Here is a 24,135-nt window from a genome sequence, read left to right as displayed (position 1 = left end):
AATATGGTTGAAGGACAAGTAATTTCTCTATTAAAAATGAATTATATTCCCATTCCCATTTCTGGGTCACTGAGCTACTTTGCCATGCGTCCAAACCCTAGACTGGGACTCTCCATCTCTGCAATTGGCGATAAACTTCATTCATAAAGCTCAATATTTCTGCAGAATATTGATTAGAAATCTCTCCATCCAATCAACAAAGGAACAGAGGAAATACGATTGCCCTTAACAAAAACAGGAAAAAAAAAATTAAAATAAAAAAAGAGTGTGCATTCTTTTTCTCAAGCCTACCGCCTAAACCACTTTTAGACCGATGCACAAAGAGGATTCTAGAGGCAGGGTATTTCGATCAAACTATACAGAATTGAAGCTCCTATTCAATTTCTTGCCTGTTATCATCTCCATAATGATTGGAAAGAGAGAAACTTCGATAAATAGGATACTTGCAAGCTCACTTCTTGACTTTCTAGAAAATTCTTCATCCACCTTGTTAAGTCAGATCTCAATTTAAGTCTTCAAATTCAAACTTATTTTTTTGTTTTCGGCAAGAGATCAGATCCATGGACATCTCCTTAAACTCTAGCCTGCATTGCTTGGGTATCTGAATTTATTAAAGCCTCCCCCTCCGACCAGCAAACCTCAGCCATTTTGAAAGTTGACAATAAAACTCTGCCAGAGATGCTGGACTTTTGCAGACCTGGTTTTGTAGTCGAGTGCTGATATAAATTATAATTACAACTCTTTTACAATCATGCCACTTCAGTAAAAATGGCTTTCAATTTTACAAAGCTACTATTCATTTAGTATACAGTTCTAGGAGAAATGCAAGTTATTCATTTTCCTTTATAGCTTCCTCTTGAATGCATGTAAGAAACCAGAGGACCTCTGTCTATTCTGCCACATATTAACACATATTAAGAAGGAAGAAATATAGAATAATTCTATTTAAATGTCTTCACACCACACACTATCCACAGGACATAATTTAATTTGGAAGATAATTTTTAAATAATAGGCATCTTACATTTGTACCACATCTATTTGTTGGTTTTTTGTTACAATGTATCAATATATGTAGTTTGTGCAGCAAAATTTAAAATGTTTGATAAATTGGAAGAGTAGCACACATTTTCCCTGACTAATAACTAACCATAACATGACCTACAAGGTATCTGCCAACTCCAAAACGTATGCTAACCTCAAAAGCAATTTTTAGTTTTATTTCTTATTTATTTTTCCACGTTTTTCTTTATCTCAAGGACAAGGAACCATGATTTCTCTCTGCAAAGAAAAAAATTTGCCAGAAATTTGAACTCATAACTTTTATGCTCCACAGAGGTTAGAACTTTCCACTATGCTGATAACGGTGATTGCATGCTTCACTATATTGAAAAATTGTGCCACTGAAGAGCATCCTAGCAAAGAATAAAACTACAAACCTATGAAGAATACAAAACTAACTTCCTGTGGTGATGCCCAAAACAAAAATCTCGAACATGTGTAACATGTTACAAAGAAATTCTATGGTAGTGTAACAATGATACAGGGTTAAGCTACAGAAACTTCAATTCCTTACTACAGATTGGTAAAACGACCAGAGCCAGATCCTTTCCTTCGTCGGCGCCGCTTCTGTCGAATTCGCCAAAAGCTCAAAAACAAAAGAAGACCTGGCAAACAACAGCAAAACATTAGAAAAAGGACAGATATCTACAAGCATCAAAATTCAGAGATCATAATTCAATGATCACTAACCAGTTACTGAAACTACTGCAGGAACAAGCCAATGACTAGCAATTGTTACTGGTGCCTCAGCCTGCAAGCAAGAAGGAAATGGGTTAGTTGATGTTATATAAAGAAAAAAAAGAAGGAAAAAACAACACTTTGTGTTGGAAGTTGGACAAAGCCGTTAGGAAGAAATCCACCCGAAGTTTCTGTTTCTTACCTCATCCCCGTAGATCAGGTCCAAGTATCCCTTTCCCGAATCACCCTTATTTTTCACAGGCAACTTGGGATGCCTCAAATTGGAACTGTCTACTGTTGAATTTAAACCTCTCCCCAAATCAATGAGAGGATAACCAGGCAGTTTTCTGTTTCTTCCCCTAACCTGTAAATTGTAGCCCTTAGTCCCCCAAATTTCATATCTGGAGTCACTCCTGCAGATCAATTCCTTTCCCACAACAGCTGAATAAGTAGAGAAATTAACATCAGTTCTGCGCAAAGGTAACTGGTTGTCTTCTACATGCAAGCGTGTATCTCGTTTGACTGAATCAGAGAAAAGCACTGGATCTCTGATGTTCCTGCTAGTGTAATCCAATATTTTTCTCAAAAGCCAATAACAATTGGTGACCATGTGGCTGCTGTCCAAACAATTGGAGTCTCCATATACTGCAACCCGACCATCACCCACACCTAAAAGACCAAGAATGGGAGAGTCTGCCTGCCATTGATAGACCCCATATATTAGCATTTTCACAGACCATATACATATTTCTGAAGACAAAAATTCATGCCTGTATGATGGAATAATTATATTGCCCTATAAATGAGTTGGTTGAACTTAAATTTCAGATCGATTGTTTTATATTTGATACAGCTTTCTAAGAAACTGATTGACAAAATAATTTGCGATTTGCATGTCTCTGTTTGTGTGTGTGTGTGTGTGAGAGAGAGAGAGAGAGAGAGAGAGAGACAGAGAGACAGAGAGAGAGAGAGACAGAGACAGACAGGCGGACACATATTTGCACCCTCGTTCAGATATTAATCGTAGGTGCAATTTAAAGTACACATTAATAGATCGGTGGTAGTTCAGCAGTGCAAAACATAGTTTTCCCAATTTTAAAAGGCTTTCCACTCTTCAGAATCAATGGAAGGGGGAAAAAAAAAAAACACCCCTTGACTGCTCACCTTGGTCATGCCTGAAGTCAACAATACATTTTGAGTGGCCCCACTCTCTGAGCTATCCAGGAAAGGGAAGCTGTGCACAAAACCACCTGCTGGAAACCTCACTATATCTGTTCCAGATGCATATCGACTCTGCTCACCGTCAATAGAAAAATCACCATTAAGAATCTTATCTCCAAAAGCAATCCCAAATGGGGCCAAAAGATCATTAAGTGCGGGAATATTTGCACCTCCAGTAACTGGAGTCCACCAGCTGCGTGTATTATCATCAAAAAATCTCATTTTTACCATTGTTTCCACATTATACCACTCAGCAAATACAGCAAGCCCCAGCCCAGTACTAATAACATCATCTCTCAGCTTTTCAATCTCCTCCTCAAAGTACTCATCTTCAAGATCTACCAGCAGAAGTGTCCCGTACTGGTGAGCATCAAAGCATGTAAGAGGAGAACCAAGAGTTTCAACAAAGTATCCAGCATCTCGCAACATGTTGAACATGATGTGAAAATTCGTATGCAGGTGATCTCCATGCCAATCAAGAATGTCATTACGAACATCGAGAGAATCTCTTGGAATATAACCAGGAGGGTACTTAATACTGTGGAACTGATCCCATAAAACACGTTTTGACCTTTCTGGAGTTGGGACCACTTTTAACTTCAAGTGAAGCACACATGTACTGATTCGAGGGCGATTCTCTCCTAGAGCTGGAGGACTGTACACCTGAAGAGTTACATTGCCGTCAATCTCTCCAAAAAACTGGGAACCTTCCTCCTTAATTTGCATGTGAAGCGCTAAATAACCAGTCCAAGGCCAGATGACCTCAGAATAAGTAAAGTGAATGCTTAACAGATTCCCTTCCTCATTGGAAGGATGCCATGTTGGTGGACTTTCAACATAGCCAATTACACCCATCCCATTCAAAATAGTGGCATTAAAGATGACAGGCATGGCACCTGCATAGAGTGGTTGACGACAGAAAGGCCAGGAATAAGGGCAATCTGTATAATCCAGAACACCAGGGAAGATGCTTGCCCGTGGTTGGTAGTTCTTAAGGATTTCAAATGATTCTAACCTGATAAATTCCAAATTTAGAACTTGCAGCAAAACAACTAAAATATACTGATCATGGCAATAACTGATAACCAAGAAACAAAATCTTGCATAAGACCAAGGGACCCAGCTAACTAGGAAACTTACAGATCAACTCTGCCTGCACCCTGCTCATACATATTGGGACCTGAAAGCTTAGCAGCTCCCTCAACCAATGCTTGTTTCATGCTTGCTGGATTTAAAATGTCTTTCTGTCTGCTTTCAGGGATGACACTAACAAGCAAGCATACAACACCAGCAACCACGGGACTTGCCACACTAGTGCCCGATAAACTTTTACAACCAGTACTGATCTTGGAACCCATAATTTCTCGCCCATAGGCAACGACATCCGGCTTTATACGACCATAACTGTAAATGCAAATTTAACAGAGCTAAAGCTTTGTACAGTCATAAGCATAACAAAGCAAGCATGCACAGGGATAAAATAAACTACAGATCCAAGTACAAAATTGCGACCGTTGTTTAGAGAAGCACTGATGACAAAGGAAGGGGATGTTTGGAAAAAATTTCCATCTCATCCCATCACATCTCATCTCATCTCCTCCCATCTCATTTCCTTCCCAAACATTATTCAAACACAAACACTTTCAAACTAATCATTACAACTTTTTCAAACAAATCATTACAACTTTCTCAAACTTTCAAATAAAAAAATAATAATTCAGCTTTTTCAAATTTCAAAACAATAATTATATTAAAAAATTATATTCTAATAATATTTTTACTTTATAATATTTTTTATTCAAAATTTTCTCTCTTCTTCCAAAACCTAATAAATTTGTTTTTTGATAAATAAACAAATTGTGTTGATCAATGGCAAAGCCAGTATTACAACACTAACGCCCTAACTAGGTAGGCACATTAGAGATAAGAAAATCATGCATGGCCATGCCATTAAAATCCACAGCAATGGCCCAGCTATAAAGTGTTCTAAAAAATAACAGTTTAAGCTCCTCCACTGATCTTTCTTGATCCTCAAAGGTCCTCTCATTTCGCTCCTGCCATACGCACCACATAATGCATAGAGGGATCATCTTCCAAATATCTTTGATTGGTTTTCTGCCCCTTATATTTGACCAGCTGGCCAGCGCCGCCTCCACTGTTTTAGGCATCACCCAAGCCATATCCAGTCGCGATAATACCTCATTCCAGAGTACCCTTACCATATCACAGTGTAAAAGGAGATGGTCTACCGACTCTCCCCCTCTTCTGCACATGCAACACCAGTCGGCGATAATGATCCTCCTTTTCCTCAAGTTATCTGTAGTGAGTATCTTCCCCATGGAAGCAGTCCAAACAAAGAATGATACTTTAGGAGGAGCCTTATTTCTCCAGATTTTTCTCCAGGGACATATAGAAGTGGGCACATTGGTAAGGGCCTTATAGAAAGATCGAACTGAAAAATTACCTTTGTCTGTTAGAGTCCACCACAGCACATCCTCTTGCTGGCTACTTGGTCTTATAGAGTATAAGAGGCTATAGAATTCTGCGAAGATGCTTAATTCCCAATCTTGTGCAGCCCTACTAAAATTAATATCCCAAAGAATCTGACCCCCCTCTAACTCCATAACATCTGCCACTGAAGCTTCCTTATCTCTGGCCAACTGGAACAAGGGAGGGTACATTTCTTTCAAGGCCCTACTGGCACACCATACATCGCTCCAGAATTTGATCCTTGATCTCGTGCCCATACAAAGCTTAACATGCCAGTTAAAGACTCCCCATCCTCTTCTTATATGTTTCCATAACCCCACTCCATAGGCTCCCCTTACTTCTCTAGTACACCACTCCCCCCATAGGCCACCATACTTCTTCTCAACCACCAATTTCCATAGAGAGTCATGTTCCTTGGCAAATCTCCACATCCATTTGCCTAATAGCGCACGATTGAAAGTCCTTAGGTTTCGAACCCCTAAGCCTCCCCCTGATAACGGACGACACACTTGCTCCCACTTAACCAAGTGGAACTTGAACTCCTCCCCCAAGCCCCCCCATAAGAAATCACGTTGGAGTTTCTCAATACGTACCGCCACACTTGCTGGAATTGGGAAAAGAAATAGGAAATAAGTAGGTAAGTTAGAGTGTGCTCTTTATCAATGTAATCCTTCTACCTTTTGACAAGTACAACCTCTTCCACCCCGCCAATCTCCGTTCTATTTTTCCGATTACTGAATCCCAGACCGCAATCGTCCTCGAGGCACTCCCTAAAGGAAGTCCCAAGTAAGTCATAGGGAAAGAAGATACCTTACATCCCATTGTTCTCACTAGGTGGCGGATATTAGAGACTTCCCCAATCGGCACCAACTCTGATTTTTCCAAATTCACCTTTAGCCCAGAGACGGCCTCGAAGCAGAATAGTACAGTCTTTAACACTTGCATCTGATTTTGTTCTGCTTCACACAGAATGAGTGTATCATCTGCAAACAGTAGATGAGAAATGATAATTGTATCCCTGTCTGGATTACCGATCTGGAACCCTTTTAAGAGTCCATGTTCAACCAAGACCGAGAGCATCCTACTTAGGGCCTCCATGACTATCACAAACAGTAGAGGTGACAATGGGTCCTCTTGTCACAATCCACGTGAGCTCTGGAAGAAACCAACTGGTACTCCATTCATCAACACAGAATACTTTACCGTGGATATACACCAGTGTATCCATGCCCTCCACCTTTCCCCAAAGCCACATCTTCTTAGCAAGTGTAAAAGGAAGTCCTAGTTCACATGATCATAAGCCTTTTCCATGTTGAGTTTACACATGATCCCTGACTTGCCGTCCTTCAGTCTACTATCAAGGCATTCATTGGCAATTAGCACCGCATCCAAGATCTGTCTGCCTTTTACAAAGGCATTCTGGGGTTTTGTAATAAGCTGCCCCATAACCTCACTCAGTCTGTTTGCAAGAACTTTTGAAATTATCTTGTACAACCCATTCACTAAACTGATAGGCCGGAACTCCTTTAAATCCATCGCCCCCACCTTCTTGGGTATCAGTGCAATAAAAGTGGTATTTAGACTCTTCTCAAATTTCCCAGCCATGAAAATTTCCTGAAAAACCTTCATAAGATCCTCCTTTATTACTTCCCAACAATCTTGGAAAAAGCCCATAGAGAAACCGTCCGGTCCTGGGGCTTTATCCCTGGCCATCTTCCTTACTACTTCAAAAACCTCCGACTCCTCAACTCCCTTTCCAAGCGAGAAGCATCATATAACCCAACAGTGTCAAATTCCATCCCGTTTAGGGGAGGCCGCCAACCCTCCGGCTCTGTCAGTAGGTTCTCATAAAAATCAACTACATGGTTGTGGAGTACCTGCTCATCACTGCACTCCACATCATCCACTATCAGCTTCTCAATATTATTATTTCTCCTATGGGAATTTGCAATTCTGTGAAAGAAACTTGTGCTTCGATCTCCTTCCCGCAACCACAGTGCCCTGGACTTTTGCCACCAGGACATTTCTTCTAACAGGATCAACCTCTCAATCTCAGTAACCAACTCTGATCTCCTGTCTTGTTCTTCCTGCGTGAGTGGTCGTACCTCTTCTAGCCTCTCAAACTCCTGAGAGTTCCAACAACTTGGCTTTCTTGTTTACTCCAACGTTACCAAAAGACTCCAAGTTCCGTTCTTTTAGGTCTCTTTTTAGGGCTTTCAATTTACCTGCAAAGATGAAACTCGGAGTACCTTGAAAATAATAAGAAGACCACCACTGATTGACCCTCTCCACGAACCCTTCCGATTTTAACCACATGTTCTCAAACTTAAACGGCCGACGACCATTATGAACTCCTCCGCAATCGATCAAAATAGGCCAATGGTCTGAGCCAATACGGGGCATTCATTTCTGCCAAACATCCGGGAAGTGACTTTCCCAATCTGGCGAGATTAAGAACCGATCCAATCTTGACCAGGACTGACTGTTTGACCAAGTCGCGATGCCCCCAGCAAGTGGCAAATCCACCAAGTTCAGATAAAAAACAAACTCCGAAAAATCCTCCATGGCTGGTCTCAATCTTCTAGTGCCCGAGACTTCACTCGGGAATCTTACCACGCTGAAATCTCCCCCTATACACCATGGAAGTCCCCACCATGAGTGAATCCCTGCTAGTTCCTCCCACATAAGTTTTTTTGTCGAATCTAGATTAGGGCTATAAACACCTGCAAAAGCTCATAAGAAATTATCGGAGACACACTTAAACGAGCATGCTACCGAATACTGCCCAATGCAATCCTCCACTTTCTCTACTACCCTTCGATCCCACATTACCACAACCCCTCCTGATGCCCCGTTTGATGCCAAGAAAGACCAATCCACATGACTACCCCTCCATAGGCTCCTCACAATTTTCCTATCAATCAACTTCAGCTTCGTCTCCTGTAAACACACAATATCCGCCTTCCACTCCCAAAGCAAATTCCTAACCCGTAGACGCTTATTTGCCTCATTTAGCCCAGGGACATTCCAAGACACAATTTTAGGCTTCATTGAGGAACAGACAGCCCCTTCCCTTTCACCCTTCCCCTACTAGCACTACTCTCCGAGTTCATCGACCAACTCAATCTTTTAAGCTCCCTATGCTTCTTCGTTTCGCCTTTAGATTTTTGTTTGTGGCCCTCTTCGATTGCTGTAAATAGAGCCGTAAATTGCTCCTCAAACCCTTCACATTCAATCCCCACAAGTTTTTGAATTTCCCTCACCTTGTGGAAGACCCAATCTGAAATTTCTGGTTGCGCTGGTAATCGATAGTTCAATGGCTCTGTTCCGGCCCAGGAAGGACAGAGGACTCTGATAGACTCAGATGGTTAACTCAAACTATTATTTCACTACTATTCACAAACCATCTTATTACCATTCACAAAATTCTCATCTCATCTCATTTCATTCCCCAAACATCCCCTAAGATATGGTAATAGTCCTCAGTATCAGTTTAAAACCTCAAGGGAACGACACAGATTATCTAGTAGAGAGAGAGCAAGGATTGAACTGGTTTACAACCAGAACGCTAAGTAGATGGATCACATATCCAAGAAACCCAATTGACACACTCTAGAAATACTCTGGAAACCCAATGGACACACGCTAAGTAGATATGGTAATACTCTGGAAATATTTAGTGACCATGGTGAAGTATCGCCACAAAGGATCTTCCAAATGCCCATGCCAAATGACAAACATAATGCTAAAAAGAGAAGCAGAAATATAGTTCTCGTGGTTTTTTCCATACTTTTCAGTGTTAGTTAATGGAGATCCTTGTGGCTTTTGCTGCTGGATTTTTTTTTTTGGGGGGGGGGGGGGGGGGGGAGGGATCTGATTGTGGGCAGATTCAAGCCTTAAGGGCTGTGTTATTATGTTTTGACTTAAGGTGAATTTGGGCAAGTTGGAGATGGTTCCAGCAGGGGGGAGGTGCGGAATATTAACTGTTTGGCAGATTTTTTGGGGTGTAAAGTTGCTGCTTTATCTATGAAATATCTTGGCCTTCCGTTGGGGGTGTCTTTCAAGGCTAAGTCTATTTGGGATGGAGGATTTGAGAAGATTGAGAAAAGGTTGGTGGGTTGGAAGTGGTTATACTTATCAAAAGGGGGAAGAATAACTCTTATTAAAAGTACTCTTTCCAATCTCCCAACTTATTACTTTTTTTTATTTATTTATTTCCTTTGTCTGCAGGGCTGGGAAATAGGATTGAAAATTATTTTGTACATTTTTTTGGGGTGGAATGGGTGAGGAGACTAAAATCCACCTTGTTGATTGGATTAGAGTTTGTTCTCCTATTTCAAATGGTGGTTTGGGGGTTCGTAATTTGAGTAGCTTTAACAAGGCCTTGTTGGGGAAATGGTTGTGGAGGTATCCATTGGAAGGGGAATCGTTGTGGAGGGAGGTTATAGATCGGAAATATGGGTGTGATTGGGGGGTGTTGTTCTAAGGAGGCTAGGGGGCCTTATGGCACGAGTCTTTGGAAATTTATTAGAAAGGGATGGGAGAATTTTGTTAAACATACGAACTTTGTTGTTGGTGAGGGTTCAAGGATCCATTTTTGGTTAGATATTTGGTGTGCTGATTGAGCTCTTTTTACTGTGTTTCCGGTTATTTTTGATATATCAGCTCATCGGAATGCTTCCGTTTCTGATTTCTTAGTCCATTCTAATGGAACCTTGCAGTGGGATGTTGGTTTTTTCAGCTTCTTATATTCCTTGTGGGTTGGGGGTAATGAAAGGGATAAAATGATATGGAAGCATATGGATAGCAAGAAGTTCTCAGTACGGTCTTCCTATAAGGTGTCGACTGTTCAGCATTGTTCTCCTTTTCCTTGAAAGTGTATTTGGAGTTCTCATGTGCCTTCCAAAGTTGCTTTTTCATATGGACAGCATCACTTGAAAACATTTTGACGATCAATAATTTGAGAAAGTGTGGATTTGTTATTATGGAGTGGTGTTTCATGTGTAAGAAACATGAATCTGTGGATCATTTACTTCTGCACTGCAAGGTGGCAAAGGCTTTGTGGGATGGTGCTTTCAGTAGAGTTGGGTTGGTTTGGGTGATGCCTATGAAAGTAGTGGATTATCTTGCGTGCTGGATGGGGCTTCGAAGTTCTACTCAAGTGGCTGCTGTGCGGAAGATGGTTCCACTGTGTCTCATGTGGTGTATATGGTGTGAAAGGAATGACCGATGTTTTAACAATAAGGAGCGCACCATGGAGGAAATCTGGAAATTCTTTGTATTTTATTTATTGCAGTGGCTTTCCACAATAGGGCTTGATGAAGTTTCAGTTCATGATTTTCTGTTTTCATTTTCCTCTTTATAGAATGTAATTAGGTGTTTCTTTTGTATACTTCCTGTGTACACGGGCTTTGTCTATTACATTCGTTGAATAAAATTCTATCTTACTTATAAAAAAAAAAAATTATTTTTTAACCCCAAAAAAGTAACAATGTAATACTGTGGACAAATTTAAAGTCTATGACATGAATGCTGATAGAGTACCCATGAGGAATCTCCCAAGTACTCATCCCACGTGAAGAAAATGAGGCTATGTGGTCATTGTAGTCGATGCCACCAACGCCGATGACGTCACTTTGGTCTGCTGGATTGTTTAAAGTACCATAAAGTGGTCCATCATTTCCAATTGCCGAGACCATAATTATGTTATTTGCTGTTATTTCCCAAACCTAGAGAGCAAAGCAACAGAAACTATGTAAAAGGGGAAAAAGTGATAGCAACAGCATTAACTTCTACAAACCAAAGCATAATTTGTGAAATTGAGTGGTAATAGCAATGCGGTGGAAAGGTATGCTGCAAAAAAAAAGGTTATTATATGTGATGGAGATTATATGATTCTGATACATATTTTTCCCCCTTTTTAAAATTACTATTATATCAAATTATATCAAGCCAATGGCATCTTACCTTCTCTACAAATGGGAGATCCAAGTAATCAGGTCCTCCTATACTCAAATTGAGTACATCCATATTGGTTGCCATGGCATAGTTGAACGCATCAAGGAACCATGATGTGTATGATACCTGCAATAGGCTGAATGAAAGTTTATTATAATCTTAATAATTTTCTTGACAAAATCCAAGTGTTCAAAAAATAATAATAATTTAAAATACAGTTCTTCTAGGGACAGTCACTTTCATGCATGCCTGCGCACTCCAAATACTAGATTTATATATATGGGACAGGTCGTTTTATGTTAAAAAAAAAAAAACTGCAGAAAGAAGAATATGACGACAAAGGCAAAGCCATTTGAGCCCCCCCAATCCATCTTCCCATTCCTCCGTCGTCACCCCGTTTTATCTATCGTATCAGGAATCACCTTACAATAGTAACGGCTAACTGCTGAGCTAACCAGAGAATACTGATCACAGAAAATTGTGACTGGGCAAAAACCTGAATATAAGTGCAAGATAAAAACCGTCTGTGTGATTCTGAGTGTGTGTGTGAGAGAGAGAGTAATATGAAAAGGGGTAACATGCAGCCCCCCAAAAATTCTTAATATATATTCGTTCTCCCACAGGGTACATTGGTACAGCTCCACACCACTGAGGAAGATTTCAAACTTCTGCAGATTTACAAATCCAAACCCAGATTCGCAATATTCATGGCTTTTTGGGTCAGATTCTAAAAGAAGATCCCTTTAAAATATAAGGAAAAAGAGATGAAAAGAATAAACTGGAACAGAGAAGCAATGAATCAGCTTCATCTTTCACCATTTTCTCCAAAAAATGGAAAAACCAAACCCAGTGCACAACCTAATCTTCATCCGAGCATGGATGTTAGAGATTGGCAAGGAATTGTGAGACCCGTCTCGTGGTTGAAGCCAAACTCCTCTTCAGCTTGTTGCAGTAGGCTCTGCAACTCAGGTTTTTCCCTTTGTATTTCGTCTCCTGCCCATGTCACTGTGCACCGTTTCATTAACCAGCCATGCCATGTCATTTTTGTGCACAAGGGGTTCGTGAAATCGACTTCATGTAGAGCTTTTGTTTAAAATATATACGAATACTCATAATTAACAAAATCCAAACTTTTCAATAACCTGCTGATATGAATTTAGTGAACCATCGAGAGAGATAAATCCATATCCATCTGTGAAGTATAAATCTTATGGACTAACTACAAAGCAGGATTGCACATAATATACCAATGTGAAACCACATAGTGAGGAAAAAAAGTGACGCATAAATAAAACTTCAAGTTAAATGGGGCAGACAGAACCTTAAATATACACAAAGCTGTAAAACCTGTCAAATTTGCTTTACCTGTGCATCAGTAAACACACGAAAAGCATAAATCTCTGTATCTGGAGCAAAACCAAGACACTCTGCATCTCCACCAGCTATAACACCAGCAACAAATGTACCATGTCCGAGATTGTCATTTAGTGTATCCTCATTGGTCCAGTTTGTGCGCTCCTGATTATAACCTCAATATTAATAATCGGTTTCTCCACTAAAGCCTCATTTAAAAGCACATTTTGTTCCAATCTATAAAAATACAGAAACACAACACTCCAGGACATTTTCACAATCAGTGTTACCTTGATATTACGAAAATGTGGATGATTAGCTCGAATGCCAGTGTCAAAGATTGCCATTTTGACCTTTGCACCAGTGTAACCTTTTGACCACAGAACTTCAGCTCCGAACAAGGAAGTAACTTGAGACTTCTGCAACAATAAAATAATCCTCAGAGCATAAGGATACATCCAGAAATTGAGAGCTTGTTCTACCAACTGTATCTCGAAGTTCAAAAAATTAAAAGGAACTTTTCAGTACACATGTAAAAGGTTCAGCACGTTCTTAATTGTTTATATCCATAAGCAGCATAAGTTTACAAAAGTTCAGAGGTGTGTCTTCGGAAATTATTTTGTTGTTGATAAGTAGGTGTGCGAGTGTCTTCGAAAATATAATATGGATTGTGCCTAAAGGAACAGAAACTCTCGGATTACAAGCTTCCAGCATCGTATAATCTAGATATATTACCAATGACATGCACGACGCTGACAAATGCTCCCTATCAGTAACCAAGAATTTGACCGATATTAAATTCCACTGACTAATAAACGCGGGGCTCTTCATATCTTATAAGCAACCAAATTATCCAAAAAAGAAGAAAAGCATAAAACTTCCCCAGATTTCAATCCCTTCCCCTTCCCCTCCTCTCTCTCCCCCCCCCCCCCCCCCCCCCCCCTCCCTCCTCTCCCTCCTCCCCGGCCCAAACCAAACAGAATCCAAATCATAAAGTTCAAGGGAAAATTACCTGCATCAAAAAGTGGCGTCCCCACCTAATCGAAGAATTGCTAATCGCAGAATAATACTCCCCCCCGCCATTGCCCTCGCTAAACGACATCGCCGTAAAAATCTTTCCTGGTCGCTTATTCCCGTCGACAAAAGCGCCAACCCCGGCCCTATCCCCAGCGCCAGCCTTACCCTTCCTCTTCTGCCCAAGTAAGCCCCTCCTGTAGGTCAAGTCCACATTTACATCCTTCACCAGCCCCAATTTCCTAATCTCCCCAATCACACTCTCCCTCGCAATCTCCTGGATCGAAACCAACCCGAAATCGGTCGGGTACTTGGATGATGGATTCTTCCGTTCGATCCATTCCCAGCCATCGGATCGAACGCTCGACTCGAGATAATCCCGATGCTCCTCCGCGGGCTTGTACTGGAGAAACCGGACGATGTAGTTGTTGCAAGGGGGAGGGGTTTGGGGCAGAGTTGAATTGGGTTGTGAGGAACTTAGGGTTAGCGGTTGAGAAGGGAGAAGAGAGGGTTTGAAAGGGAGGAGAGAGAGAGAAAAGAGGAGGAAAAGGATAGAGAGTGAGAAGGAAGTGAAAGCGGAGGTTTGGCGTCTGATCATGGCGGAGAAGACAACGTTATAAAGCTCGACTAAGGGTTATAGATTCGGCGGGAATGTTCCCACATCGGAGAGATTGTTTTGTTGAATCTGACGCCTACGTTCAGTTCAGGTGGTGGGAGATTTGTTTTGATCTCCAGACGATGAGTTCTTCGTTCGTAAAATGGTTTTGTGGGGGAAAAATGGACAATTTAGTAAATTAGCTTTTCCATAAATTATCCGTTACGTTCCAATATATTATCTTAATTATTGATTTGTTAATCTATATTTTTCGTGTTTATTTAGATTAATATTAATTTTTAATGTGATTTTTGCCTCTCCAATCATGCCGTTTAATGAAATTAACTAATGTGATTTTTCCAATAATAAAAAAAATTAATGTGATTTTGTTTTAATAAAGAGGTTGGCATTTCAATTTCCTTTATTTATATATACTAATGAGTAATGATATCAAAATGTAAGGCTTCAGTACTCCATTTAAGTTGAGAGGCAAACGGTACTGTAGTGCGAGTCTCCCTCTCCTTCTCTCTCTAGAGAACAAAGCCCGATAGTCCTCCCAAGAGGGAGGTGGGAGCCTCGGCCTCCCCCTCCCTCCCATCTCTCCGTTTCCTTTTGGTTGTTTAAAGTACTAAAAATAAGGCTTAAAGTGGCTGTTTAACGGTGGTTTAAGGGCTGTTTTGTGTGTCTCTCGCGTAGTGGATCTAGAAACCACCTCTACTCCGGAGTGATGGTTTTGTGTTGGCGTTTGGTAGGCATTTGAAGCCGGGTTTCGGCATGAGCTTACGAGCTCTGTTTTCGTCTAGAAAAACAGAGGGCTGAAACACGTCTGGGATGGAGGGGTGGTGACATGAACAGATCGTCCAGCCAAACCGAAATGCTACCAGCCTTTCCGGGATTCCCTGGTTTGTGTGTTGGAGTTTGATTAGCCTTTGAAGCTGAGTTTCGGCATGAGCTCACGAGCTCGGTTCATCTAGAAAAACAGAGAGCTGATTTACGTTCGAGATTGAGGAGGAGGGCAACATGAACAGATCGAGCCAGCCAAACCAAAGCATGCTACCAGCCAAACCGAAGCATGTTATCGGTCATCCGAAGTTGTCTGCGAGTGGTCCAAGGCACGTACGCCAGACTGTTTTGGATTTCCTGTGATCCGAAACTTCGTCGGGAACATACGAAGCATGCTAAGCAGATACACCGGACTGGGGTAAGACTGGGCAAACGGCGGCATGAGGGCGAGGGCCGGGCCGATCTTTCAGTAATCTTGTGAGGAGGCCTTCCAGTACGCTGGTGCAGGGGACTCGGCGGGGGATGATGCAGAGGAAGGAAAGAGGAGATACGGGTGGCGGCGGCAGTTTGTTTTTGGGAACCCTAACGGGTTTGGGCCGGGCCCCCACTAGCACTTAGTCTGGGCTTTTGTCTCAGGCTGGGCCATTTGATTTTACAGCCCATAAGCCAGTTTTATTTGTTTTTTTGTATTTGTTTTTTTTGTTTTTTTAGTTTAGTTTAGTTTAGTTTAGTTTTTTTAATAAAAAAGAAATGGGTTTGTGTCCCACTCCTCTTTTGGAGGTAGAATGTGGGTGTTAGTCCTACTCCCCCTTTGGAGGAATGTAGGTGTTTGTACTCTTCCTCCTTGGGAGGAGAGAGTGTGGTGGTACTCCTCCTTGGGAGGATGGAGCTTGAGTGTACCTCTCTTCTTTGGAAGAAAGGTCGTTAGCTCTGTTTTGACAGAGCGCTTTCTCTTTTGACTGCAGTCAAGAGAGAAGGTGTTAAAAGTTTAGACAATGTCCGTCATAAAGAAATTTGTTGACGGGGAAGCTCCTGAGCAGTTGCGTTAGTTGACTTATAGTCTGGTTTTCTTGTATTGATAAGTCACAGTTGTAACTTCGTTTATGAATGAATGCAGTGAAGCATATTCCCATCAAAAAAAAAAAAGTTGAGAGGCAAGCGATTTCACAGCGCAGTAAAAATGAAACAGGTGGGGAATATGTGTGCACTTCTGTATGTATAGACCAGAAATTTTAAGCACGGATACATGAAATGAATCTAACTTATATTTAGTGCAGAACTTAATGACATCTTGTTTAAAAAAAAACTCAACCACATTTTGTCTCAACTCCATGTCTTTCTAGTATTTCATGTCAGATACTCTTCAATGGTCTAAACGGTCTAAACGATATGTCATTTATGAGATTCAACTACACTGATGAGGTTTTATTATAAACTCAATTATCATTTATATGTTGGTTTGTTGAGAATATCCATTGAAGTCTCCTAACATTTCTTGTCAATGGCCTCATTTGTTGACCCAATTATATAACCATTCTTTTAATTGGTTATCTTTTCAAGAGAAAGAATAATTATTAGCATTCTCCAACATGAGAAATTGTCCTTAATTCCGCTAAAATACGAGTGAAACAAGTATCACAAGGACATTAATATAAATTTATAAAAAAATTTGAGGGTGGTCAAGGCAACCCCTGTTGCCCCTCTAGCAGTAGCCATAATGGATGGGGTGGCCATGGGATGCCCGGATTGTCTTCGAAAGGCTTTGATAGGTGGTGGTCCGGTCAATCCTAGGCTTTTTTATAAGTGGTCGGCCACCATTTTTTTTTAATTTTTATTTTATTTGAAATAAAAACTTAAAATAAGAAAAATGGCATTTTTGTTAAAAAATTATGAAATTCTCACTTCAAGTCCTTTTCCAAATAAACATGTCTTGACATCGATCGAGAATGGCAAGTAGCCTGAGTCACAGACTCACGCAGGTATAATGTGCATATAATTTCTCCCTTCTCTTAACTTGATATAAGAAGTACTATCCATTATTTTTAAAATCGTACCGTACCGGCCGGTACGGTTGGTATATTCCGTACCGGCCACCGGACCGGTACAAAAATTCTTATATTTCGTACCGGTTCAAATACCGGCCGATATTTCGGTCTCGATTTTTTTTTTTCATTTTTTCAAACTATAAATTTATTTTTTTACTCCCAATTTAGACTAAACTATTTATAATTTATATAGATATATGTATTTATGTATAATTTATTTGTATATAAATTATTATTTTGAAATATAATTAATATATATATTTATATATATAATTTATTTATATATCGACTATTTCGAAACAGTACACGAAACGGTACTGGTATCAAAATATTTCGTTTCAGTACCTTGACCGGTACGGTATCCGGTACGGTATTTAAAATATTGGTACTACCTCACACGTTGGGAAGGAAAACATAGAAAAAGAAATGGAAACGATGACTGAAAATTAAAAAGAAATACAAGTAAATCACTTATACGATGCAAAATTAACGTGATTATATCCATGTAATTGTAAAAAATATTATTTTTTGAGGAATCATAAAATATATTTTTGAGACAAAATTTTACTATTTAGAGCAATCATGCTGTTAAAATAAACATATATGGAACTTTCATTATTATTTATAAATAATTTTATTAATATTTATAAAATTCTTATTTTATCTCAACCCTCAGATCTCCCTGTGCTACCCAAACCCAAGAAAAAACCTAAGCAAAGTTGCTGTTATCCGTGAACAAATCTTCACACCTATCCGTATCGATTAGACTCAGGTAGCTAGGTCATCCCTTGGAATGGGACTGGCTCGGGCAGCTGCTGCTCAGCAGTGCCGCTCTCGACGATGTGACCGTATTATGACTAATGAACCAAGTCCCACTATCGGATTCCGACACATGTCCACTAAAGACGTTATCGTATCGACAAGCTCCGGTGATGTCGGAAACATCGAATGTTAACACTTCCGTATAGGCTTCCTTGTCGGCTGGATTGGCCTTCTTCACGTACTCCGCTTCCTTCTGCAGTCGCAATGCAAAGTTGAGGTTTTCCATAACATCGTTCATGGTGGGCCGTTGGATCCCCTGGTCACGTACGCAATTCTCTGCGACATTCATGTAAACCTTGAAACACTCCGGAGCTATATTGCCCTTAAGATTCGGATCTATGATCTCACCCATGATCCCCTTCTCTATGCATTTCTTGGCCCAGTTGGCCAAGTTCCATTGCTCCTCCTCCAGTTTTGGGTTCAGTGCTTTTCGGGCACATAATACTTCAAGCAGGACTACGCCGAACGAGTACACGTCCGATTTTTCGGTCAGTTGCCGACGTCTTGCGTAATCTGGATCCAAGTACCCGAACGTGCCCTTTACCATGGTACTAACAGCCGCGTTTTCCAGACCCACTTTGGACAACCCGAAATCCGAAACCTTGGCCACGTAGTTTTCGTCCAGCAAAATGTTGGTTGTCTTTACGTCACGGTGGATGATGGGGTGCTTCACTCCCGTATGCAGGTAGTTCAGACCACAGGCTGCTCCGATGCAAATATCGAGCCTTTGTATCCACGGGAGGGGATCCCTGTTCGTGTCGTAGAGGTAGTCTCGAAGTGTTCCATTGGCCATGTAGTCATAGACGAGGATCATCTCGCCCCCATCATTACAGTAACCAATGAGAGAGACGAGGTGGACATGGCGAAGTTGCGAGAGCATCTCAATCTCTGTCAAGAACTCTTGGCGACCTTGCTTTGACTCTGGGTTCAAGCGTTTGATCGCCACGGTCATTGTACTCTCTTCAACGAGACCCTTATATACCTTCCCAAAGCCACCAACGCCAATAATCAATTCTTCATGGAAGTTGTGGGTTGCTGTTGTGATTTCTTCTAGGGAGAATCGGCGGCATAGCTCTCCGGGCAGTGACGAGTCTTTTCCCCGTGTTGACTTTCCTTTGTCAGGCCAGCACCAACACTTCGTTAGTGAATTGTAAGAACCACAGTCCTTATCCCTCGGTTTCCAAAGAGCCTTGCAGCAGCACACTAGAATTGCGACGGCCAAGAAGCCCGCAACACTTCCGATGGCAATTGATATTGTTTTCTTTGCCCATGACGACTCGTTGGTTATTAAAGCAGCTGGATCTTGAGCCACAACCGTCGTAGTAGCTTCTTGAGCCACAGTCATTGGAGCAGTTTTTTTAGCTGGCAGTGGAGAGGTCACATATTCAAGATTGGATCTGGGAAGGCTCTGCTTTGATTTGCTAACCAACTTGAACACTTGAATCACGTTTAAAATGTCATTTTTGTAAGTTGTGGGAGTTGCTATAGGATGTAGTGCAATGAAAAGCTTACGCTTGCCCTCAACTCCCGGATCATTTTGGATCATTACCACGTAGTCACGATAAACAGCCCGCGTATTCCTACCTTCGCTCCAAAGCATTACATCAGCGACATGTTTGGCTGTGGTATTATCTATATAGATGATAAATTGCCTTTGACAAAAGCTTGTAACGTTCCGCTCCGCTTCGCATAAATGGAGCCTCACCAGATACTCAAATCCCGAATCGACGTGTAAACCCCAAGTCAAATTAGAGAGCATATTGTTGGTACTCATGTTATCATGACCCATGGATATTGCAGACCAATAGACCTCAGTGGGTGCAATGTAATTTGAGATTTGCGTGTATGTGAGGTTCAAGTACGGCTCACGAGGGGGTACGGCGCCATCATAATTTCCATCCCCGGACCATTCTCTATACATGTATGCATCTTCAATCAATGAGATAAATCTCCCGTCCACATGTAATCGAAAACCCATCTCCAGTGCCGTGTCGTAGAATCTGTAGAACATAGAGTTTTGGCCTATGTAAGGTATGCCTTCCCCTTCTGGCTTGTAGTACAGGTCGTCTGGCATGGAGACAATCTCAATTCCATTAATAAAAGCATAGAAATTAGTAGAAACACTTGGACTTGGGATGAAAGTTAAAGTCAAATTCTGATCCTTTTCAATATTGAGACAGAACTCTTTAGAGAGAGTATATTCGCCCAAGTGATTAGCAAGAAGGGAAGCACTGAAGTTTCGAAGTAAGATGAACGAACCCACTTGGACAGTGAAGAAGTCCTTAGACCTATCAAAACCAAAGTAAGAAGCCGGGTAAAAGTACAAGCGAAGGATTTTTTGTCCGGAGGCCGTGATTGGAAACACGTACGTGAATGCGGAATTAGATAAACGGGCAGTTGAGTAGGGGACAGCATCGACGATGTCTTGTTGTTGGGCTGTAGAGGTAACAGATTTGGGGTTCTGATGTTCGAGGGGAGTGAATTTGGAGTCCATTTCTCCGATCCATAGGCGCCCATTCATAGCCTTTGATTTGCCAAAAGCACCGCAGTTAAGTGAAATATCATCGTCATCTGCAGTGTAAAGAGGTGTAGGAGGAGTAGCTATGAATATATGACATAGAAGCTGGAAAGCTAAGAAGACGAGCAAGATCTTCATAGGAGTGAGCATGGAGATCGTGTGTAATAACTTGAGAAACGAATAAGAGAGGATGAAGAGCTCCGATCCGTTTTGTTCCAACTCCATAAAGCAACCTATTTTAATTTACATGGTTTGATCAGGTTTCTCCTCCAATAATTCAGCACTAACGTCCCAATTACGATTAACCAACTTTCTTTAGGCGACAAACTGAAAAGGAAAGAAAAAAGACAGACAAAATAAAAAAATCCACCATCTTTCCGATCTATTAGTACTTAATAATTTAAAAAATAAATAAATTATTCAACATTTCTACGCAATATATCTGTTTTTTTTTTTTGTTTTTGGTTTTTTTAACAGGTATATAGTCCTTAATCTTATGATCTTGTACCAACGAATAAGGTGTAGTGGCGTACGTTAAAAAAAAAAAGAATTTATAGCTAAATTCGGCTGAAAGCCCAATTAATTTTGGTTCTTTCTTTTGTTAGCTTTTTATATTTATAAATTAATAAGATTATTTATTTTTCTTAAAATAACATTGTGTTGCGTTTCGAAAGTTAATCCATCGTCAAGTGGTTTGCCACGTACTCTGAAAGCGATTCATGATATACATACCAACTTTAGCTTTAGAAGTGGACCATATTTGGAAAGTTAATTTTAGCCTTTTAATTTACAAATTCTATAAATTACCTATTGACATCAAAATGAAGCAAAATACATACATATATACATATATATATATATATATATATATATATATAATCTATTATACAGCTGGTGGGTAGAGTATACCTAATAAAATAATTACATTACATAATTTAATTTAAAAGATAATTTTTAAATTTTAAAAATCAAATATTATCATTTTAATCATATAGATGGTATACGCTACCCATCACCTTGAAAATAAAATAACTCATATATATATAATACATTTTATTCAAATTTTTCTCCATTCTATTACCATCGGCATGTTTATGCTTTCTTAAAGATAACAAAAATAATTAAAAAGAAAGTACTCCTAAAGCAAAATTTTCTATTGGTCGCATTCATCTCTGTATTTGCAAGTAGAAAGATCTCTATCCATGTTGCTGGAACTTAACCGAAATGTGCAACATGACATTAATAGTAGTGTTTTGTGAGTCTCATTGAGATGCATTTGAATGTAAATAAGTTGAGATATGCATTTAAATGTAAATAAGTTGAGCAGAAACGCTTCAAACCGGTCGGGCTATTAATCACACAAAAACAGCCAGCCAATCATCTTATGCCACGTAGGAAAAATGACTAAAAGGTTAGTAGACCGTGAAGCAGGGAATCAGAACGTAGCAGCTTGAGTTTACGTCTGCTCTTCCCACGATCGCGAGCCACGCGTTTTCTCCCTTCTGCCATTTGTCTCAGCCCGACGCCGACGGACGGCCAAAATCACAACCCATCGCCGACGAAAGTATCTCAGCCCGACGCAGACCGGTCCTAAGGATTTCTCAGATTTTATAGAGATTTGCGCCGTCGTTCCTATGCTCTGTTTTCTTCAGTTTTGGTCTTCTAAAATCGGTCTGTATCGTAGCTGTTCTGCTGAGTGTTTTGAAAATAAGTTAATCCCGAGTTTGCCTCTTGTAGGGCCGGAGAAAAATCTTGGCCATAGATTTCTAATCCCATCAATCTGTTGTGGGTTATATTTATTTGTATATCTTACAGTAAATAATTTCTCTTACTTTCGCATTTCCTCTCTGTTCTCATTTCTGTTTTAGAGTGGAGGGAGAGAGCAAGCAAGGTTGCGGTAGCGGATTTATGTCGGCTGAGTTTGTTTTGTTGCTGATCGGGGCTCTATTGCAGCTCTATGTTTTAGCTATTACTACTCTCTCTGCGCTGTTTGCTCTCGTCTTCTGCTGGTGTATGTTTCTCTGCTGTTTCAGGCAGAGATTGAATCTGGTGCACCGTTCCATTTCGATGCGTTTGAGGTCAAAAAGGTATTTAATATTATTTTTTTGGGGTTATTTTGTTAAATCTTAGTTAAACCCTTCATTGGTTTCTGGGGTTTTTGGTTTGTTATTCTTTGCTGAATCTCAGATCCGTTTGTGGATGCCATTGGATTTCTGCAGGACTTGTTCTGGAGTGAAGTGTTTTGGGGCCTTTCATATAAAGCAATTTTCTTTCCTCTTCTTGTTCCTGAGAGTGGGTCTCACTTGATAGCTTGCGATCCTGGGGCATATTTTGCACTAGTTTTCAATTTCTTCCCATTTTTGGGTATTTGAGGGGTTTACGAGAGATTTTTTCCATTTAAAAAAAAAATTGAGTGAGCCCAACAAACGACTTGCGAATCAAAATTTCTACAAGAAATCTAGAAAAGCCAAACTTCTAGTAGAAATGATGAGGAGAGTCCGTATAATTTGAAATGGCGAGCGACGGCAGGCTGTTAATCGGTCCGATCGTGCAAACGTGAGGGATCGCTTCGTGGTTTCACAGGCTGAGATCAGAGATGAATATTGGAGAAATCACAGGCTGAGATCGCGTTAGGGCTTCAACGTGAGGGAGGGTAGAGGGCTTCAGGGTGAATAAGGGCAGGGGGCTTCCACGTTCGGGAGAAGGGCCTCAGGGTGAATGAGGGCAGGGGGCTTCCACGTGATGCTGGTCCACGAATTACTCGGTGGAAATCCTACGTGGCATAAGATGATTGGTGGGCTGTTATTTGAGTATAACCAGCCCGACCGGTCCTAAGGATTTCTCTAAGTTGAGATATGTATTTGAATGTATGAAATAAATTGATATGAGTTTATTTTTTTTATAGAAAGTTGAAACATTAATGAATTCCATGATTCGAAATGAATTAAAGCAATCTTGACATCTGCACATAGAGTTAGGTACAAATAAACTATAGAAGAAAGAAAAAAATGTTAATAAATTTTCCAAAAAGAAATGTTAGGTCATGACTCATACAGTCAAAGTCACCAATTAGAAAGTTGAGTCCACTCGTGTAGGAGTAGCAGCTATGGATATACATATTATGACGTAGAAGGAAAGCTAAGAAGACGAACAAGATCATAGGTGTGAATATGGAATCATGTGTAACAACTTGAGAAACAAAATAGAGAGGATGAAGATCAGCTCCGGCCGATTTGTTCCATTTTTAAGCATTATGCCATTATCAACTTTAGCATTACGTCTAATTAGTAGGCCCATTCCCTTCGGCAAAAGCAGAAAAAAAATCTTTAAAGGTAAAGGTAGCATAGCACTACAAAATTATAAATGCATTAAGCCCTAGTGGTGCCATCTTTTTAGCTATAATTTCTCCTTTCTCACTGCGCTTTTGCCTTTCTCCTTTCCTTTCCAGGAATGATCACCACGTTCCTAACATTTAACCCATAAAAAAGAATGCAACGGGAGGTTTGCTAAATAATGAAAGTTAGAGATTGAGATTAAAAAAATAAATAAATAGAGAAAAACTCTGAGATAAGCTCTGATATTAGGATTTCTTAAAA

General features: G+C 40.4%; 2 protein-coding genes across 4 annotated transcripts; both read right to left on the bottom strand.

The window, feature by feature from the left end:
• Nucleotides 1-136: 136 nt before the first annotated feature.
• On the bottom strand, nt 137-14,533 carry LOC122305000 (subtilisin-like protease SBT6.1). Of its 3 annotated transcripts, none has more exons than XM_043117261.1 (11): nt 13,775-14,533; nt 13,053-13,181; nt 12,775-12,927; nt 11,419-11,535; nt 10,996-11,180; nt 4,102-4,365; nt 2,905-3,976; nt 1,943-2,437; nt 1,753-1,813; nt 1,577-1,667; nt 137-716 (listed from the first exon to the last, which is right to left on the bottom strand). In XM_043117261.1, exons 1-11 carry the CDS (start codon nt 14,372-14,374, stop codon nt 611-613), a joined length of 3,273 nt encoding a protein of 1,090 aa, XP_042973195.1. In that variant the 5' UTR covers nt 14,375-14,533; the 3' UTR covers nt 137-610. The 3 variants fall into 3 exon arrangements, with proteins under 3 accessions (XP_042973195.1, XP_042973196.1, XP_042973197.1); XM_043117262.1 differs by lacking the exon at nt 137-716 and adding an exon at nt 732-894 and having other exon boundaries at nt 13,775-14,532; XM_043117263.1 differs by lacking the exon at nt 137-716 and adding an exon at nt 732-889 and having other exon boundaries at nt 13,775-14,532.
• A 3,277-nt stretch (nt 14,534-17,810) lies between these two features.
• On the bottom strand, nt 17,811-20,797 carry LOC122305001 (receptor-like protein kinase FERONIA). The gene has a single exon (XM_043117264.1). It carries the CDS (start codon nt 20,762-20,764, stop codon nt 17,981-17,983), a length of 2,784 nt encoding a protein of 927 aa, XP_042973198.1. The 5' UTR covers nt 20,765-20,797; the 3' UTR covers nt 17,811-17,980.
• Nucleotides 20,798-24,135: the final 3,338 nt, after the last annotated feature.

Source organism: Carya illinoinensis, chromosome 3 (assembly GCF_018687715.1).
Source record: "Carya illinoinensis cultivar Pawnee chromosome 3, C.illinoinensisPawnee_v1, whole genome shotgun sequence".
In the NCBI taxonomy this organism is placed as follows: Eukaryota; Viridiplantae; Streptophyta; class Magnoliopsida; order Fagales; family Juglandaceae; genus Carya; species Carya illinoinensis.
This window is presented reverse-complemented; position numbering and strand designations above follow the sequence as displayed.

Bases quoted from the DNA above. Each gene is read 5' to 3' on its own strand.
- LOC122305001 (XM_043117264.1), bottom strand. From the start codon at position 20,764: ATGGAGTTGGAACAAAACGGATCGGAGCTCTTCATCCTCTCTTATTCG.
- LOC122305000 (XM_043117261.1), bottom strand. From the start codon at position 14,374: ATGATCAGACGCCAAACCTCCGCTTTCACTTCCTTCTCACTCTCTATC. The intron at 12,928-13,052 runs GTAACACTGATT...GGTTATAATCAG, and splicing joins CACATTTTCGTAATATCAAG to GAGCGCACAAACTGGACCAA. The intron at 11,181-11,418 runs GTAAGATGCCAT...TTTGCTCTCTAG, and splicing joins ATCTCCCATTTGTAGAGAAG to GTTTGGGAAATAACAGCAAA.